Below are 21769 nucleotides of genomic sequence, written 5' to 3'. Positions count from 1 at the left end.
TATTCAACTGAACACGTCCTCGTTAAGTGGTTTAGAAAAATTACAAAAGTTTTTTCAGTACTAGTACAGAAGTAAAAAATATATTATTAATATTATATTATAATCTTAATAACGATATTACTTATTTATTACACACGCTGTTTAAATTACAGAACGACTAAATTCCAAGGTAGGTATTTATTACAAGTCTGCAAACCGTGTAGACTGGCATATTTTCTAGTAAATAGTTGTTACTTGGGGGAGAAATGAAAAACAAATCATGTAAATCAAGTATTAAGTCCAACTCATTGAACAATAATTAAAAATGGTAGATGACTGTTCAAGTTTTAACTATTAACATGGTTTTGGGCCACGGATTCTTATTCTAACAGGGCACAAAACGATTCGTCGCTATTTTCGATTACCGTTTCATCTGACGCTAAAACATCGGCAATTCGAAGCGACTAAAACTATTACGCATAATTGATATTTATAATAATTAAGTTGAAGCTCGGTATTTGAGGCTGCTACTGGTAGTTCCCGCCGGGCAGAGATATCGCAGATTATTGAACTCTAGTGAGGTTCGATTAGACGTTTCCGTAACCGACCTCAGTAAACTTTACTTGTATTTGAATCACACAGTAATTGCGACGGGTTTTATCCAATTAGTCTTGGGATCCACGTATTCCGAGATTTCGAAGGTATCTCGTCTGGACTATAAGAAGGTTCTGTAAACTAAAATGAAGGGTGTAAACAGTTCAGAAACCGCTGACGAATACTCTCCGTTCTTCATGTCAACCACTTACCAAAGCCAAACGGCAGTGACTCCACGTCGGATCATAAGTACGGGTTTTTCGTCCAACTTCATTTACGAAAACGCCGAACTCGTTGTAACACAAAAGGAGTTCAACGGACTGCGAGCTGCACGAGACGTTTAGAACGGCGACCGGAAAACTATCGAGTTTCGCTGCTCCTTGTAAGGCAGCCCGTACCGAGCAGTCGTCTTGATCGGGGAATTCTGTGAAGTAAAGGTTTAAAATGAGCTGAAGGAAGGGTGAAAAACGAGAGGTACGATCATTCGTACCCTGAGGATGAGTCACTGTCATAGCTATTGACATAACTCCACATGCACTTTTTCACACACTAGTTGGCTTGTCTCAGAAAAAGAAGTCGCGCGATAGGACAGGCCGATTTTAACCAAAAAATCTGTACACACTTCTGGGTCAAAATATGTTTCAATTAATATGTAATAATAATTGGATCATGTCTTAGCGTTTCATTGAATAGGAATTTTTTAGCGAGAAAAAGATATGTAAACTTGTTTTCGATGTTTTCGGAAAAGCGTTCTATTCATCACAGGATTCTCTGAAAAATTGGTAATCATTTTTTCAACTACCTCATATTTTCCAAATATTTTACTAGATTTTCAAGGAAATATAACTTTACAAGCTGTAATGCTTGACCTCTAGGCTGATAAATTCTTATTTCAAAGTGAAATCGTTCCAAATAAAAATAAAAAATCACCTCGATACAGATAACCTTGCTCAGTGTTAAATTCTATACTTCCTGTAAACCATTCATTGTTTCATTGCCGTTGTTTTGTTGATGCTTAAAGACAAATGCATGCGCGTGACGATGTTCAGGCGCCTGCATGACGGATGACGAACGGTAGCATGAAAAATGCGGAAATTGACATTGGACAGGGTCATCTGTATAAAAGTGAAATTGAAGTTTTATTTTGAGCAATTTTACTAAGAAATGAAAATTTTGTAGCTTACAATTACGACCTTCTGTTCTCGTGTTCGAGAATTTTATTTTAACGATTTCGCAAATTTCGATTGTTCTATGCGTTTCAATGGTTTTAGAGAGTTTGTTACGACCTTCTATTTTCATCTTTTTCTTTTTCATGTATGTACTTATTAGAGGAAAAGGTTTTACCTGCCCTACTTACGACCTTTTGCTTTTATACTTTGAAACGCTTGATTTCAATTAAATAGTTTTCATCATTTTCACCATTTAGAATGGGGAAAAAATATATACCCTTTTACTACTAACATCAAACTTCTGGGACTTACTTCCTTATGCAATTATACACACGATATAAGTTATTCAGATTTCATGTCTTAGAAATGCGCACCTGCAAGATAGATAATTGCAACGTACCAGATCACATTTTTTGTCTGTTGCCTCTTTTCGTGATTAACTTGTCCATTCGTCGATAAAATTTATGATTAGCCTAGATTCAAATCGCGTATCAGTTTCGTTCAATAATCTGAACTGACGTGGACAACAATCTTATTTACCACGATTATAAATTATTTCTAAACTTATACAATTTTTAACCGTACAGTGAAGTGTCCCTTGTTTGAAAATCATAATTCACTAGAATTCAATGATAGCAAGGGTTTCTCTTAAAAACCCTATGCATACAATATCCTTCGAAGAAATCGCGAAGTTTATCAGATAAATGCAGATGTTCTCCACAAGCATTGAAGATGAATTCTTATAACAACAGATTTTTAGTTCCAAGAGCCTATCAAAGAAATTACAAAGTATTTCAATAAAATGTAAAATATATTTGGGGCAGAGTTTATAAAAGTAAATTATCTACAATTTCATGAAAATACGGTTTTTTCCCGAACATTCTACATATCATGTCCGACGAATAAATTGCATAGTTTAACAGATAAAAGCAGATCTGCACTACATAACTTCAGAGAAGAAATTCTCTGAAGCTCCATGCAAAAAACCTTATTACTGTTATTTACAAAGACAGTGCAGAAATATGCATATAATTTTAGATATTTTCCCTCCATTTTCGCTACACCCGTTCGGCAGAATAAGGAGGAAAATAAAGGAATGAATATAAAAATACAATTCGATCTACTGACTAATTTCTTATATTTTTTTTCCCATTTGTAACTATCTCGTGAAATTTACCATAGAAGATGTGGAAAAAGAGAAGAAAAATTTACACCATGACAGTTGAAGCTTCCAAACAATTGAAGGAAATAACAAGCAAAAATAGTACACTGTGTAACAAGGAAGCAAACTCGGTTTTTAGAATAGCAAGAATAGCAAGAACAGAATAGAAAGAATATAGCAAATACGTGAAACGAAAAAACCGCTGCCTCTTTATTGCACACGATTCTTTACGTAACAAATGTATGATATTTGTTTTTTCACGGTGCATGAAATTGAGGTTAGGGTCGCTCAATGGCAGATTTGTTTGCGACAGCGCATGCGCGCAGTGCAGAAAAGACCTTTTTTTACTCCTAAGAGTTTTATTCTTTTCTGTACTGCGCGTATGCGCATTGGCAGACTCACTCGACTGTCATAGATACACGGATACTTTGCGTAAGGAAAACATGCATGAAGAAACGCGTAAACTATGCTCGCGTTATACAAGTCTATTTTTTCCGGTGGAGCAATATAAGTCCCTGACTTTTCCCGATTGAAAAAATCCCCTAACTTTTCCCGCTTTTCTCAGTTTTCCCGATCTATCATGGTTTCATACGGCCAAAAAATGTCCAGACTTTCCCCCGAATACCCTGACCACTGAATATTACATTTATACTTTTTATATTAAAGAGAAGAGAAATTTATCATTATAGAGAATAGTGTAAAAAAATTAAGCAAGAGTAACGTCAAAGTCGATATCAAAAAATTATACATTCTATCTAAAACAAAGTGATATTTAATTTGTTATTAATTATTATTAATAAAATTGAAATAATTTTGAAAAACAAAACAGAAATATCTTTCCAATATTTCCCTGTGGTTCATCAGGATTCGACTGATAAACTTTTTATTAAATATGAATTATTCGAAAATCATTTACTTTTATTAATTCGTCGGGTTAGTGGAATAAAGAAGCACCTCGATTTTGAGGGTGAAAAACGTGACACGTCGTTTTGACTTTCAAAAACAGGACACGTCGCAAATAAATTTTCTTATCACAAATTTTAATGGTATAATATTTGTAATAGTGAATTAAATGAAAAATACGAAGCTTATACAAAACTGAATATAATATAAATATTTTATAAATTAAAAAAAAAAAAAAATTAATAAATAAAGTACATTAATTGTCACTCGTCAATCATGTTCAGTTATGTCACTTTTTGAATTGAAGACAAAATTTTTATTTTTTTGAAAGTGATAACTACATGAAATGAATAAGAAGTCTTTTTGTCTTCCACAGACAAATTACATACGCGATTAATGCAATGACATGACGTAATATTGCGAATAGATGAAAGGTAACCAATAAAAATAGTTACTGCATGTTATTAAAACAACGATAAAAATACATTTGACTCATTTTTCGCTGGAAAATTGGCTTTTAGAAACTATCAATTTCAGTTTGTAACAAATTGACTACACGTACGTAAGCATAGGTTTTCCCTCCTCCCCGGCTGGGCCTGACAAGCGTGGCCCAAACTGTTTAACCCTTTGCCCTACAACCACGTGTAAGAGCGATGCTACGACAATGGGACCAAACATGAGAATCACAAGTGAGAGTTGTAGTATTTACACGTGTGACTGACGTTGCTATTGATTATCGTAGGCCAAGAGGTTATCAGTTCTCGACAAATAACAGCGAAACTTATTTCAAATACCAAGTATGCATTTTCGAGATTTCGTTGCAGTCTCATAACCTCGTTGAAAAACATTGTTTTTTTTTTATGATAATTCCATATGGGGTATTCCATGTCAAATCAAGGGGTCCTGGACCTGAGACTCTGGAATTCTGATGTCCAATAGGTTTTTTGGCTTGTTTCGATCAAAAATGATACCTGAAATTTTTCAAAATTCTTCCGCTATTTTGGAAAAGTGTGGCGACTCGAAATATCCTTTACACGAAGATGGACGTTTTACCAAAACGAAGTTTCTTTTTATTTTATTTTTCATTGCAAGAAACCGTTATCAAAAATAAATTCCAAGAAATTTTCCTGTTTTTTTTTTTCAACCTTATTTTTAAACAAGTTTGATAGAAAAAATGTTCAGCCTTTTCATCCCATTTTCGAATTATGACGAGCAGATGTGTATTCGAGCCCCTGATTTTACAAAAAAGTTTATTTTCGATCGCCACACTTTTCCAAAATGGCGGAAGAATTTCGAAAAATTAGAGGAATCATTTTTGATCGAAACAAGCCAAAAAACCTATTGGACATCAAAATCACAGATATTTATTTTAAACAATTCATTTTCCCAGCGATGAATGTAGAAGCGGAAATTTCAACGCGAATTCCCGATTGCTGTGGAAAATTCCCATATAATTTCCGTATTTTCAAGTTTAAAAACTATTTACTCAATTCTGCATCCTATTGAGCAAAAAAGAATGATTCTTTCATTAGAATTTTCGATCAAAGAATCGATTGACAGCATGTGAGTGAGTGCATTTTTAGAGGGTATTGAACTCTGAATCAAGGCTCAAGGCGTAACAAATACCCCTCGATGAAGAAATTCGATTGTGACGTACAATTGAACGATGTTCCTAACGGATATGGATCGAAGCGATAGCGGATAAGTGTCAGGGGTGACGGGAAGTGGCATTGCTTTGCATTTCATGAACATATATTAAGACTTCCTGCGTTCAAATAGTATTACAAAAAGAGAAAAACAAGTCGAATATGCCATATTCAGCCACAGGCGTCCAACTTTTCGTCATTTACATGTTACCGTTTCAGACTATGATACAAGGATAAAAAATGCACGAGTATAATTTAACCTCTGGAATTAATATTACTGAATACATTTCATGTCAAGACAATTGTTCAGAAATGGACTTTGTCTTTGCTAGATTTCAAGATCAAGGGAAGCGTTAAAACGGAAAACTGATTACCTTTAAGATTGGATTGAACAGAATTTAGGCCTGCTTGGATAATACGAATCTTTATTTATTCAACTGAACACGTCCTTGTTGGGTGATTTAGAAAAATTACAAAAGTTTTTTCAGTACTGGTACAGAAGTAAAAAATATATTATTAATATTATATTATAATCTTAGTAACGGCATTACTTATTTATTACATACATTAAATTAAATTACAGAATTTCTAACTTCCGAGTTAGGTATTTATTACAAGTCTGTAAACTGTGTAGACTGACATATTTTGTACTAAATAGTTGTTACTTGTAGGAGAAATGAAAAAATTATGTAAATTAAGTATTAAATCCAACTTATTAAACAATCATTAAAAATGGTGGATAACTTTTTGGGTTTTTACTATGAACGCGGATTTAGGCCTCGGATTCCTACGTTAATGGCACACAGAACGTTTCGTCGCTGTTTTCAATTACCGTTTCATCTAACGCTAAAACATCGGCAATTCGAAGCGACTAAAACTGTTATGCGTTATAAAAATTTGTAATAATTAAGTTAATGCTTGAACTTTGAGGCTGCTACTGGTGATTCGATTGGTGGGTGAAATGCACTCTTTTACCCTGACCGTCGAGCGCTTCCATTAGACTAGAAGTGAAACTGAAGTCCGAACTGCTCTCCTCGTCTTGATGGCTGTGAGACAGAAGCTTGTTACATCGATGAAAAATGTTGATATCAACAGTGAACTTACAGCGTGTCCAGGCTGGTGAGACTATCATTCCGTTTCGGCAAAGCTGTTGCTCCCTCTATTTTCAAAATATCTAACGCAGAATTCATCGAGGCGATGTAAATGCCTCGGCTTCCCGCCGAGCCGAGATATCGCGGATTATTGAACTCTAGCAAGGATCGATCAGATGGTCTGGTAGCCGACTTATACGACTCTGCCGTGAGTTTGATTACCTCCACAGAGGAGAAGTGCACAATGAATAAGTAAGGCCTTCTGTATGCTGAAATGAAGGGTGTAAATAGTTCAGAAACCGCTGACGAATACTCTCCGTTCTTCATGTCAACCACTTACCAAAACCAAACGGTAAGTGACTCCACGTCGGATCATAAGTACGGGTTTTTCGTCCAACTTCATCTACGAAAACGCCGAACTCGTTGTAACACAAAAGGAGTTCAACGGACTGCGAGCTGCACGAGACGTTTAGAACAGCGACCGGATAACTACCGAGTTTCGCTGCTCCTTGTAAGGCAGCCCGTACCAAGCTGTCGTCTTGATCGGGGAATTCTATGAAGTAAAGGTTTAAAATGAGCTGAAGGAAGGGTGAAAAACGAGAGGTACGATCATTCGTACCCTGAGGATGAGTCACTGTCATAGCTATTGACATAACTCCACATGCACTTTTTCACACACTAGTTGGCTTGTCTCAGAAAAAGAAGTCGCGCGATAGGACAGGCCGATTTCAGCCAAAAAATCTGTACACACTTCTGGGTCAAAATATGTTTCAATTAATATGCAATAATAATTGGATCTCATGTCTTTATAATTTCACTACGAAATTTTTAATTTCGTGTCCTTTAGATCTAGTATTATCGCTCACAAAGCCATATTTCTTTGTATAATATTTGGAAAAAATTAGGCAGTTGGGAAAAAAACATCTTTTGATAAGATCCTAAGAAAACTAGAACATGTTTCAGAAAATATCGAAAACAAGTTTTCAATATTTTGTAATAACTGCGTAATACAGTGAAAAACCGAAATATGAATCTCTTCATTTTGACCCGAGAATGTGTCAAATATTTTTTGTTGAAATCAACCCAATCTATTGCGCAGCCTTTGGTAGTTAGCTATTTTACCCTCTCAATAACTGTAGGGGTATCGACAATTGTACCTCATACCCAATTAACCGAATGGCTAATATGACTAAATCAAATAACGAAATTAGATAAACTTGCGCACCTTCGATATTGTAATCGTCAAGATCAATTTGGAAGAATTTGTTACACCCAACAATCAAAAGGTTTCGCGTAAAGAGAGCACAGCTACACGGCTCTGTCGTAGCCAATTCTCGAACAGTAATAAACTCCCCTCCATCTTCTTGGGTAGTCCATTTGAGTAATCTGAATACATACATTATAAACAATGAATTTTCGGATTTTCGGTGGACATAATCATCATTCGACAATTGATTGAAACAAGGGGAGTATTAGGCCTCTGGATCATACATTCTTCTCAAACTTCTAGGGTCGTTTACTCGACGTAAAATATGGGGCTTGTAATGTATAGTTTCATGATCGACTTTCGCATAATCGACCATTGTTACAAAATTTCAATCAGCAAATGCAGTTTTATCTATTAGACTTCTCTTTAACGAAAAATACTTAGTTATAAAAAATAAAGTTGAAAAAAACTATTGATTTCGAAACGCTTTGTCTACATCGTTTGTGACTAATCAATGAAAATGCACTGATTTCTAGGTTCTGCGGGATGTAGTGCGGCCGGCAGTTGAACATTAATTTTGATCATCCTCCGAAAAAGTTTCAGTAATATAGAAAGGGGGTTGTCAACCGTATGACGACCAAACCCGTGAGACGAGACTATTTATTTAAATTAATATTCCGACTGTTGCTAACACCATCACCGAAGAGCGGTCATGGGAATGAACTAATTACCGGTCGAGGTAACCCGATTCAAAACTGGAATGTACCCCCAAAAGGTGGTGGTTGCGCCCCAAGGGTGTCTGAATACTTGCTCGGTTCAAGTAAAACACGCCAAGAGCGCGGAACGAGGAGTGAAAGCACTGTGCAACTGGAGTTCTGCAAAACAGAGCAAGAAGCCCGTGTCACTCAAGCGCTTGCATTCGAAACTCGGAGTTGCCTCAGCAGATGTGCCCCGAGAATGAACAAAACGAGATGAACGCGCGACAAATCCGTTTTCGGCGCAGACGGCGCCACCCACAATCAAAGCAATCGAACCGAAACTCGGAGCGCGAGAGATCAGTTCACTGCTAACAACCGAAGTGATGAGTCGCATCACACGAGGAGCAAAGTTTGGCGAATATTCGAACCACTGTATCGCTGTAATAAGCATCGAGGGGTTTTTATGCCGTAGCGGCTTTTCCCCTACGAGCCAATAAAGTCATTAATATTTTCGGCTCAATCAAGTGTTTAGATTTATTTATTTCGACTCATGCTCTGCCCTGCACTGCCCATCCTCTCTTGTAAAGAAGTTCGCGGAAGCCTTCCATGTGATAAGGGTTTCGACGCTAACCAAGGGAAACAGAAAAAATATATATCAATCGCAAATCACTAGAATATAGAAATATACACTTACACGCTGAGCACATGTAACTAGTCAATAAGACACTGAATAAATAAATAATCGGATCTCCTAAGTTCGAGTATAAAGAAATATGTTATTTCTGAGCTTCATACTTTGGGCTCCATATAATTGCACAAGCCATGATCCAGAGGTCCAATACTTTCCTTGTAAGTGACTTACGTAACATTCGAGGCGGTTGCAGCGCAAACTAAGTTCCCTTGTAACTGATACAAATGGCAACTTTCGCAGGTGGTAAGAATTGGTGTAATCCTAATCGCTGGTCTCGAGCATTCTGCTGCCAAAGCATTGCTCTTCAATTGCCTGAGATCACAAGCAACGAGTTGTCTTTCTTCACCAGCTATCATTATCGCCAGTCCCAGATGAGGGTGCAAGGATAATTGGTGGACCCTCACAACGCCCTGAATTCTTGTTAAATTTGATTGCGATTTACGGTATGAAAAAAGACCCTCTTCAGCTCCCAATAGGAGGACGCCCTCCTGGCCCAACTCTATCATGCAATTTAGATCGAGCTGAAAATAAGCGAGCCATTTCAAAAACGATCTTGGTCTTGCAGTTGCAAAATTTATTGTAGATGGAGTTTTTCGAATCAACTTAACGACTCGTTCCCGAACAGAAATCTGTCTGACAGCTGATTTAAGATGTATTGTATTAAGTGCTAACAGGTGTTTTTGAGTGGAAAATTATAAAGGAATTGTTGTTACACACTTTGTTAGAGCTTTTAGAAGAAAAAAAACGTTATTCCAGCTACGAAATCAACATTTTCTTAATTCACGGTGGTTAATAAAAGTAGTCGAAAAATTTCGCCGACTTTTACCTAACTTTTCCTGATCAAATTATAATTTTTACCTGATTGAAATTCGAACCAATAGTAACAATTCCAGTATTAAGTAAATACAGCTCCGATTCATTCAGTATTCAAAAACACGTTTATGATCTATTAATTATGAATGACTGATGCCACTTACTTGGTGTTTGTCTAGTTTCAGAATGGTCTGATATCGATGATTGGGTGCTGCTGTGTTGGCTGTGTTTTGACTTGCTACAGTTCGCAACGCATTGAGCCAGGCTTTTTTATCAGCCTGACTTAAAGCCATGATGTCCAACCCTGACGATGGCCAACAGGTCGTCGAAGGTCCAGCCTCTACTCGGAGTATGAATGGCAGATCAGACCTAGCAGTGCCTGAAACCTCTGCCTGGCTTACCGATTCTGATATTGCCACACCCTCTTTTTCGCTTAATTCTAATCGACTTATGGGCATCATTCTGGAACTCGGCTCGTGCTCGTAAGTGCACAAACTCGTTCCTTCTAGTCTGAGGTATTTTCTGTCCCAGGAAGCTTTGGCACGGCCAGGTACTTTGACCCAGCCCTCCATTGAGACACTTCCGTTATTTTCTGCCACCTGAAAGGAAAACATAACGTATAAAACCTTCCGAAATTTATACAAATTTACTCAGAATGTCAATTTCCGATAGTTTATCAATTTTTGTACAAAAATCTTTCAAGAAAAAATTGGGAAATGCCCAGTGTTAATGTCATATTCAATTCCCCGTTGAAATGTTGATTTTTGCGAGGACGGTAGATTTCAACTACCCTGACTGACCAAACTCACTTTTCTGAAGTTACATTCATGGAAATACACGCATAATATCTTTATCCAAACGAGAGAGAAGAAAACATTTAAAAAATATTCAGCAGTGTTATTTCTACGAATTACGGTGAACATTAATAAAAGACCACACCTATTCTTATACTGTTGATATCTTTTTTGAGAAGCGATTTTACTTTCAAAAACCGTACTCGACTTATATTCGGGATTTTTTAGGGGATTTGCATTATCAACTGGAAATTTCGTTATCGACCGATAATTTTAATATTCGCGCCTAATCTCGAAAATCTCGAAAATCGAAAAAACGAACTTCAATTTTTTCGAAGCATCAGTCTGAAGTTGGAATAAACAAATTGTTCATTAGATGTTTTGTGCCTGCAATAATTGAGAAAATGAATGTTCGGAGTGCAAATAGAGTGGAGTGTAGAGGTTTACAGACAAATCAATGGAACAAAACCGTTCGTTCGTTATCGTTATGATGCGAACTTTGAATTAATGGTTGTGCGGGAAGCCGAAAACACAAACAATTGCCGAGCTGCGTTTAAATACGGTATATCAGAGAAAAATGTACGCGATTGGCGTGAAATGAAGCAAAAGGTAAAGTATTCTGAAATTCGACTTCTTTTCGGATCTAAAAGAAAATCCTGAATCAGAGGTCAAAAATTGAGGGTCGACTTATATTCAGGCCAACACGGTATTACATGGTAGAGATGTTATTTCATTCGTGTCAACTGCTGTGGGTGCAAATAACATGTCCGGAAATTATATAAAAGGTTTTTTCTCTTTTTCGTCAAAATTCAGATGGTGCAACTCATTCTCCCCAAATTTTCAATAGAATGTGAAGATCCAAAAGAATACGAGTTTTTACAGAAGCTATCTAGAATTTCTGACGACCCCTATCAGCCAATATCAAAGTGAGTCAAGCTTTTTTCAGAATTGTACGAAAACACGATATACATGAATTTTGGGAATTTTGTCTACCAAGGAATCATGCATTACAAATGCGATTAAAGAATGCTTTTTTACCGGATCAGCGTTGTCCGGCTGATCGAGCGCGAGAGTTTGAACACTGTCACCGATACTGGAAAGGCTCTCTTCACTGGCCTTCCAGGTCTGGCTAAAGTGCCTTGCAAATCCACCGGGAAGACCGCAGGTGGCAGGAACCAGCAGGGAACATTTTGGGTGGGCCATAATTTGGCACTCGTTGCAGATGGCAGCGTTCTTTCCGAACTGAATGGAGTCGAAGCACGCGGCGCACTTTCCAGTGCGCATTGATAACTTCACGTCAAATCTGTGCGGAATGTTGTGTCTCATCCTCTGCAGGGATGGCTTCCTGGCCAACGTGTCACCGGGCGATTCGGCGAGTTGTTGAAGCGCCTTTTTAGTCTCCGGGGAGGGTGGACTGGCCGGCAAGGGTGCCGAAGCTTGCGCAGCTCTCAGAGCGAGCAACTGATCAGTTAGGGTTTTGACCTTGGCCCTTTCTCTGGCGAGCTGATTTTCCAGCTCACGATAGCCGACGGGCATTCCGGTTCCGCTGGGTGGCATGTTTTCCTTCTGTTTCGAGCCAAAAATCTTGTCGCATACGGTCTTCTTCTTCTTGTTGGACTCCTCCAGCTTCAGCTGCAGGTAGTCGATCAGCTTCGTCTGCTGCTGTCTGGTTGCTTCCGCTTTCACCTCTCTTTCCTGGTAGAACTGCCTCATCTCTTCGAGCACGCCTTCTAGCTCCGTGATTCTGGACCTCAGTTCTTGGCCTTGGTCGACGCTCTCCTGAAGATCGGTCATCAACCCGAAATTTGCATCCTTCAGCTGATGCAGCCGGGTCAAGTGCTCCGTGCTCTCTTCCTTGACCTTCATCGCCTCTCCCTTGCTCAGTTCAAGCGCCCGTTTTGTTTTGGACAGCTCGCATTCCAGCTCTCCGCATTTGCTCACCAAGTCCGCGACCTGGTTACTCAGGTCCTGCGCGAGCTTTTTGTACTGATCCCGCTGCGCGGCCAATCCGTTTCTCTCGTCCTCGATGTCACTCGTTTCGGACTCCAATCTCTCGACCGCGCGCTCCGCGACAACTCTGAGCGTCTTTTCCCTGTCTTGCGCCGCGTGGGCTTCGCGCACCTTCAATTCGGCGCTTTCCAGATCCTTCTGTAGCTTCATTTTATCCTGTATCAATATGTTCTCGCGTGTCTCATGGTCGCTGGTTAACCTTTCGTAATCTGTCAACTGTTCCTCCAGCACTGTACATGTTTCCTTCAGAAGATCTATGTTCACTTGATAGCTGTTCGCCTCGTGCTCCAGTTTTTCTAATTCGGACTCCAGCTGCGCTTTCTCTTCGTTAAGTTTTGTCAAGCTGAGTGTGAGCCGCTTATTTTCGCTGTTCAGAGTGTCCACACGATCTTGATTTCCTCTCATTTGCTTACGCGTCGCGTCAAGCTCTCGGCGCAGCGATGAGCTCGAATTTTGCAGCTCTTCTATTTGCTTGTTAGCTTGCGTCAAGGCCTATAAAAAAATTAAAAATGTATCCAAGTTCCACGTTACTTTAAATTAAATCATTAAAGTATAAAAATCGATGCTTTGACAGTCTGGCAAAAATAAAATTTCTCTGCTGCCCATTTGTGTAGGAAAAAGAGTTCATGTTTAAATCATGCTAAATCTGAATATGGATTATATCCTTTAAAAACCAGACTTTGCGGTTACTTTGGAAACTTTTGCGAAAAAATTTGAATAAGTACCTTTTTTTTTTACATGTTACTGAAATGGAAAACAGCCACATGGTGTGAGGCATCTCTTGGACTTAAGCTGAAAAGACTGTATCTCAAAAGCATTTTTTGTATAGCAAAAACTAGTATTCAGACCTTGTTCCAGCAGAAACAAATAACCCTAATTTGAAACAGTTTGATAAACATGTTTGTCTCAAGATACCCACATACACTGTGTCATAAAGCAAAAGTAGCATGACTTTTTTGAGCCCATATATGTGTCACTGACAGTTAAAGTGTTGAGAAAAAGAAAAATATAGGAATCTGACCCGCTGTGCTGAGTCTGCTTGTAGTTTATTTCTGGAAGATTCTTTGGTGGCTTCTTCGAGTGACTGTTTGGCGCTTTCAAGCTCTTTCAAAAGCTTTTTGCATCTCGCTTCCTCATCCGCGATTCTAGAATTCAATTTGTTAGCAATCTTTTGCTTCTCGTCAGTCAAGACTTTGACTTTTTCTTCTGCCGTTTTCGCTTCTCGAGAGGCGATTCGTTTGTCCAAGTTTGCATCGGATAATTCTTTCTCCTTTTTCCAGAGATTTGATTGAGCTTGTTTCGCCGCTTGGCGTTCAGCAGCTGCGTTTTCTCTTGCCGTTTGTAATTGCTGTTCAACCCGTTGCAGCTGCTGTTCCAAAAAGGAAATTTTTTGCATCGCTTCTTTGACCGAAATTCCACTCGTTCCCGATTTCTGGTAGTCGGATTGCCTGAGACTGACATTCTCAGCTTCTAGCTTTGTCACGCTGTGCTCAAAACGGCGCAAAATCTCTTCGAGATTCCCTACTTTTCGCAGGTATTCCTCTGTGGAAAAAGTAGACAAAACCGATCAGATTATATATAGTTTTGTAAATTGCTGAAACTCAGTTACCTTCTTTCTCAAGAGTGTCTTGAAGTCTTCGCTGCAACGCAGCCTTGTCTTGTGAAACACGTTCCAAATCCATTGCCAGTGATTCGCTCTGTTCCAAATTCACCACAGTATCGCTTAAATCCGATTTTGCAATCTGAAAAAAGACAAATAACCAGTATTGCATACAAATAATCCAACAATACAATCATTTCCACTCACCTCAAGTTGTTGCTTCAATTGTTCGTTATCCAATTTCAACCGATCAAGCTGCTCTTGCAAAGTTGCAGCTCTCTGATCGTTGGCAGCGACGCCATCCAGTTGTTTGGTTCTTTCTTTAAGCTGGTTTCTCAGAGCTTCAATTTCTGCGTCTCTTGCCGGTATACTAGCTTGAACACTTCGCAGTTGCTCTTGACAATCTTTCAGTTCACTCTGGCATAATTCTAAAGCAACGTTAAGCCTTGACTGGCGACAATGGTTCGAATCTTGTTCATGTCTCAGCTGGTTTTCTAACTCAGCATTTTTAGCAGTTTCCAGTTCCAGTTTTGCTCTTATGTCAGCCAATTGGTTGTGAGCACGAGACGCCATTTCTTCTAGTTTAGTTTCAACCCCTGCCACGCTTTGACGACTCAGCTCCCTCGTTTTTGCCAAAGATTCTTTGTACTGCACCTATTTGATGTTAAATATTAGTGACGCAATATGCTCAGTAATGTAATTCACTACAAGAAAGCAAAATGATTTACCTGAAACGCTCGCAATTTTTCCAGCTCAGCATTAGCAGTGTCTAATTCGCACTCTGCTCTTTGCAGTCGCGAAGTCAACTCGTTGTTACATGTGCACAATTCGGTGATTCTCAATGTCTGTGTTTCTATATGTTTATTCAGTTGCTCCACTTTGTCTTTTTCGGCAGCTTCCCACTTCCGTTTTGCGCCTTTTATCAAATCCAGTGCTCTTGTCTCTAAATCACGCCTTTCTTGGCGCTCTAAATCTAAATCGTTTTCAAAGTAATGAAGTAATATCTAGTTACTAAATTTCTTATACATTCCAACGTCATAATAGTAATGATATTAAATAGATTATAATTATAGTGAAAGGATTAATAATCGATTACGAGGATTATATAGGTATTGCAAAAATATGACATGAATTACATTAATTAGAGAAAGATTGCAAGGATTGAAAATCAGAACTTTCGATATGACAAAAAGCTTCATTTAGTATTTCATTATGTATTACCCAAAGTTCTCTTCATTCCAGCCATATCCGACCGTGCTTTAGACAGTTCGCGTTCCAGTTTGTCTCTTTCTTTGTTGGAAGCCTCTAGCCGGCGGGATTTTTCATCAAGCTGAAACTCTAAACTAGAACAAAGTTTTGAATTGGCGCTAGCCTTGTCTTCAACTGTGAGCAACTTCTTTTGATAATCGTGTAACTCTTTCTTTTTGTGATCCAACTGAGTTTCCAGTTCTAACTTCTCTTTCGACGAACGTTTCGTCTGACTTGAACATTGCTTGGTGTAAGTAAAACCGACAAAGGGTAAATTTTTTCCTGTAAATCCTTTAATCGTGGGGCAAAAATCAGAATTTGAACTCTGGGCAGCTTCAGAATCAACAGCAATGAAATTCGATGTGTCATCGATACCGTTTACAAGAGGAACTATCGGCGGAACTTTAACTCTCAAGTTGCTCCAGTCAATGCTCGAAAAAAACGGATGCTGCATAATTTGCTCATGCGACATACGCGCATTTGCATCTTCTAACAAGCCTCGAATGCAATTGCGAAATGTTGTCGAACTCCGTTCAGGGAAATTTAAATTCTTCTTGTGATTCATTATGTTGCAATAAGTCACCAACAGCTGATCCCCTGCGAACGGGGTCTTGCCATAAACCATTTCGTACGCGACAATGCCCAGAGACCAGTAATCGCACTCCTTGCTGTAAGTAGAAGGCCGCTTATTCTTTGATGTCCCCTCCATGGAGCGCAAAACTTCCGGCGCAATGTACTCAGGTGTGCCGACTGGCATGTGGCTGGTTATCAGGCCTTGGGGGCCAAGTTTTGCAGCAGAGCCAAAGTCTGCCAACTTCACATGGCCCAGTCTGTCCAGCAGCACATTGTCTGGCTTAATGTCTCTGTGAGCGTAGTTCATCGAGTGCAAAGCGTGTATCGCCAGGGTCAATTCGGCTAGATAAAACCTCGCCAGATCCTCACCGAGGAAACCGTCGTGACGATCCAGCAAGGCAGCCAAATCTCCGCCTGGATGAAACTCCATAACAAGGTATAATGTTGTGTTGTCTTGAAATGCGTATTGGAGTTTAGTTAGCCACGGCGAAGTTGCCTCTGCCATTATGTCTCTCTCTTCCTCGTACAGTACTACCGCTTCTTGTTTCAATGTTTCACACTTCTTGAGAGTTTTCATCGCATAAACGTCGCCTGTCTGCCGTTCTCTTACTAATTGTACCTCTCCGAAATGTCCGCGACCGATCAGCTTTTTTACCTCAAAGTCTGCCAGGCTTACTCTAAGTTTTCGCGCATCAGCCATCACATCTCGATCTGTTGAATAACAATAAAGTTATTATATAAATAATACCAGTTTAGGTTACTATAGCAGTTGTTATAATAATATTTTTCGGACCAGTGCTTACAAATTATTATTATTTACTGGTCTGAAATTATTCACAAGTATTAAAAGAGATTTGTAACAGTAGCTAGAAGTATTTTCTGTTAATAATCTAATATGACCGACACTTTATATGCAAACTTGCGAGATGATTGAGTGATTGCATTAAATCAAATCAACTGTTCTTTGGTTTTTGGTATCATAACATAGCTGTAGACCAAGCATTCTAAGAACAAAGTTGTACTTGACGTTTTTCTTTCTTGTTTGATAACCTGCAGCCAGTACTTTTAATTTTTTTTCTTAGACAAAAGCAAAGTTCGTTATTTTGTTAAAATAGTAGTTCAGTAAGCTGTAGTTTTAATTACATATCACTGTTCAATGATTGCACAAAAGAAAAGTTTCATCAAGGGGGGAGAATTTGTTGAAATTTTTTACAAGAACTTGCTTAGGCTGAACAAAGAAGAAATACCGCTACTAGATATCCGAATGAGAAGTCAAAATGATCGTACTAAAGCTACGACTTACTGAAGTAATAATTTAGTAAAAAAACTTACTTTGCTTTCTGGCTAAAAAAAGAAACAACAAATGCTGTCGCCGGATAATCGAACGAGGAAGGAAAAAGTCTGGTTCAACTTTGCATTAAAAATGATTGCTTGAAAGTTACAGTTTGCTATATTTCATTATCACAGTAGTAGAAATCTTTAACGTGATAATGTATTTTCAAGAAAAGATTAAATTAAGTAATTTGATATCGTTAGAGAAAGTTTAGCTAGAGAAACATAAATATCATCGTACATAACATGAGATTTTTGGTAAAGTAACAAATGTAACAATACTTACATTTGTCTAGAAATTTTGCAATATTTTTATCCCTTCGCATGGTTTCGTTGTTACATTCATCGTAGAGAACGGTAAAAGCGTCCAAAAGTCCTTCTCTGACCAACAATTTCCCGGTATTAGATGAAAGAGTCTGTTGACTGGGCATTTTCCCCAGAATCATGTTGTTCATGCGTGCAATACGCACGGCGATCGGTTCCGTGGATCCTTCCATGTTGATGAGTGTTTGTATCTCGAGTCAAGTTATCCGTAGATAATATTCTTGGCCTGCGGCCGCGGCTCCTTTTTTCTCACCCCGCGTTAATGAAAGGGCAGAAAAAGCGACGCCGCTTCAAGTCGGAATGCCTTCCACGCTTGGGTTAGTCACAACCATGTCAGAGACAGACGAAACGCGTGTCTCGTATTTTGGCATCGGCGTCCGTCTGGACGAATTTTGTCGCCACGTTCCGGAGGACGACGGTTAATTAATATCCGTAAATACCATCTCGTCACTCTCGGTTACAGATGATATATTCAGGAAGCGTCCCTAGAACCCTTGTAACGGTCACTCGACCAGCCACTCAACTTCAGCTCTGTTCGTTTTGGATTTGAAATTTGTTTTGGAGCTCTGGATTCACTGCGATTGGTCGGCTATTCAGCTTACAGAATTCGACCGTAGATGTCGTTGTTTCATGGCATTGCAGCTCGCGTTCTTCGGTGAAGTTAGTTGCAATCAAACCTTTGTCGATTACTCGTAGATCGACGCTACGTGGTTCTCACTCTTACCATCCGCCGGTAAGAACGTTTGTGTTGACATGTTTCTTTTATCGACGATCGCATCAATAACGTCAAGATTCCGATAAAATAACACGTTTGATTGCCCATGTTTAAACGAATTGATTTTGATACAAGTTCTCTGGTTTAATAATCTTTTTAGTTGTTGAAAACTGCGGGAATCGTAATCGGTGCACACGGAACGAAACTAAAAACTTATTTGGAGATAGTTTTTTTGTAGGTCTAGTATGTGGTTTGATATTTTTAACAGTAATGCTGTTATTTCTGGTTTATTATAGCTTATACACTGTATTAGAATATTTCATTTAGAAGCTACATCTTTTTTCGCTCCTATCTGGAAAATTCGTACATAGCAATGAGAAAAAACCTTTCAGAAAAATATATCTAACATCCAATTTTAAAGTATCGCTTTTGAATTTCAACATTTTCCAATTTAAATAACATGGGGAAGATATTGTTTTTTTCGCAAGTTATATTTTCAAAAGCAATTTTAACGTATAGAAGAATTCAATGACAAATTTGTAAGAGATTTATTTTTATTATTACATGTTTCCATAATCATGGTTGTATCATTAATTGTGGCTGAGTGTTATAAGTAATTCCACAGAAAAACATTTTGTCCATGCTAATTGGATTGGACAAATTCGAATTCCAAGACAGATATTTTAAAATTTGATTTAAGAGATGTCCTTCGAAGATGAGGTACATACATATATAATTTAGTGTGGTACTTCAAAGAATAATTTTCGAATTTCGTCCGGCCCATGCGCCAGATACTCAACAAATAATTCAAAAATAATTCGGTGATTTTTTCAGATTTTTATCTCAACTCTAGTCCGTACTCCAAGGAAGGTTGATTTTCTCATTCAACCCTTTCAGGGGTGGATCGATCTACGGAACGGATTTCGATGAAATTTGATGCAGGGGGGCGTCTTGGGTCGCTAATTACGAATCTGAACTCAAAATTCGAAATGTGAATCACAAAACAAAAAAAAAAAAAAAAATGGGCTACCATTTTGAATTTTGTGATTTCGAGTTCAGATTCGTAATCATCAGTGACATCGAAAACCCTAGGGTACCGATTTTGATCGAAATAAAATGACTTTTTGGATTTCCGTGCATCATATTGGATCAACAATTTCGAATTTTGAGTTTAAATTCGTAATTAGCGACACAAGAAACCTCCTGATATCAAATTTCATCTAAAACCGTTGCGTAGATTTTATGTAGCCCTGAAAGGGTTGAATGCGGAAATCCACCCTCTTGGGGCACGGATTATAGTTGAGATAAAAATCTGAAAAAATCAGGAAATTTTTTTAAAATTATTTGGAACTGACTTGGGAGGTGGGAGGGTCGAAATTCAAAATGTACATCAAGTTTTTCAGCGTGAAACGAAAAGAATGTTGCTCGTTAACAAAAAACCACACTATGTATGTATGTTGATAATTTTTCTTCTCCATGAGCCGTTAAATTACTAAAAATTCAATTTTCGTTCGGAATACTAAGTGATTCTAATCGATGATTCACTTATTGTGTTTCACTCCAGGGTCGGAACAAATACCGAAATTTAGGGTTCGACGAATGGATACATTCCGTCATGAGAAATTCCTTGCGGTTGTTAATCGATCGCGGTTTGTTGTAACCGAAGATATAATGCATGACTGGATTTTTTCGACGTTCAATAGAGAAAGTGCGCACGGGAATGTGGAATCAGGAATCATCAGAGGATTGCTGAGGTGTTACAGAGCCTGAAACGTTTAAATGTAAACGGCCTCGCGGAACTCGCAAAATGTCAGGGCTATGACCGAATCATTATAATGGTTCGCTTACACTTCGGTGTTTCTATTTATGTATACATATAATACATACTTGTTGTCTTAAAACTCTGAGCGCACAGTTATAAAAAATATTCACCGAGGTTGTATTGCGCATTTGCAAATTTATCTTTAAATAAATGTTTTTATCACGTCGCGCTAATCACTTGAATATTTTTTCATTCTCTATTCACTCATAGTATTAACCCCGAAAAAACTGTAGCGATCTGACACTTTTTTCACTTGAAGCAAAGTCGATTTGCTTCAATTTTACTCTATTAATTTTAATCCAAAATCTTTTATAGAGATGCAATTGAGGAATCCGTTTTAATTACAGGAAGCATTATAACTTTGATCAAGATTTCGTCATCCTGGAGAAACTATTTTACCCGATTTTCAGTATAAAAGTAAGCATGTAACTGTTAAAGTATCAAACTGTGGAACGAAACGGAATCTAATGCCAAGGAGAATTCTCGGAGGTAATCGAATTACTCAGCACAAAATGATGGAGATACATTCAGATACATTCGTTTTTTAAATTATAAGTACATATTCGAGTAAGACATGTAAAGAAATAAGTTGATTCGAAGTAAATTTTCGATCGAATTTCCTTAGAATTATACGAAAAAAAATAGTACGCTGATACTGAATTTTTTAAATGAAAATCGATGGTCAAAAGATTAAAAAGGATTAGAATCCCGTACCCGGTACGGGATTTTGAGTATTACAAGAAACACGATATCGCGTGCACATTCGAAGTTAAAATACATCGGGATCAGTCACACGACGTGCAGTTAACGCAGTGATACTCACGTCACTAAAAACGGTGCTAATAATAATTAAAAGCACAAAATTATCAGATCCGCAATACATTCTGTGATTAGCTACTATTAGAAATTCGCGAATCTTGGACGTAGGCTGCAAATCTAGCAAGTTATCTTTATTCCATATGCGATGTCGTCCTTGGAACCATACGGACAAAAAAGTGAATAAATTGAATGATCTATTACACTTTAACGTGACGCAATCCATCAGCATTTTTATTGCGAATCATATTAAATGATTCTCGAGATAATTTTTTGGCATTTGTAGTAAATAATATAACAGCAACTTTAATAGATCTTTGAAAATAATTAAAATATCATCCAAATTGATTTTTAGAGGCAATATAATCTGCATTTATGTTTATAATTAGGATTTAGTTGTGATTAAGCGTTGTGTTGACTTTGTGTCTCATCACTCATCATTTGATACGCATTAACAAATACATTCTCATTCCACATTCTACGATCGATGAATTTTAATACTTGACGATGGAGTATCGATCATCTGCTGCTTCGTTTCAGCCAATAATAAAAAGGCTGGTACAAACTGGGGCTTTCATTGGT

At 38.0% G+C, this 21769-nt stretch overlaps 1 protein-coding gene across 1 annotated transcript; it reads right to left on the bottom strand.

Annotated features, from left to right (window-relative positions):
• Positions 1–371: 371 nt before the first annotated feature.
• LOC124404509 (citron Rho-interacting kinase) lies at positions 372–18360 on the bottom strand. Its single transcript, XM_046878686.1, has 15 exons — positions 17797–18360; positions 15579–16889; positions 15086–15330; positions 14565–15011; positions 14367–14499; positions 13779–14299; positions 11786–13249; positions 10118–10552; positions 9312–9661; positions 7770–7930; positions 6885–7097; positions 6558–6813; positions 6391–6499; positions 5155–5161; positions 372–509 (listed from the first exon to the last, which is right to left on the bottom strand). The coding sequence occupies exons 1-14, from the start codon at positions 18005–18007 to the stop codon at positions 5156–5158; spliced, it is 5862 nt and encodes a 1953-aa protein (XP_046734642.1). The 5' UTR covers positions 18008–18360; the 3' UTR covers positions 372–509; position 5155.
• Between the last annotated feature and the right edge of the window lie 3409 nt (positions 18361–21769).

The sequence above is a fragment of the Diprion similis genome, chromosome 3 (assembly GCF_021155765.1).
Source record: "Diprion similis isolate iyDipSimi1 chromosome 3, iyDipSimi1.1, whole genome shotgun sequence".
Lineage (NCBI taxonomy): Eukaryota > Metazoa > Arthropoda > Insecta > Hymenoptera > Diprionidae > Diprion > Diprion similis.
This window is presented reverse-complemented; position numbering and strand designations above follow the sequence as displayed.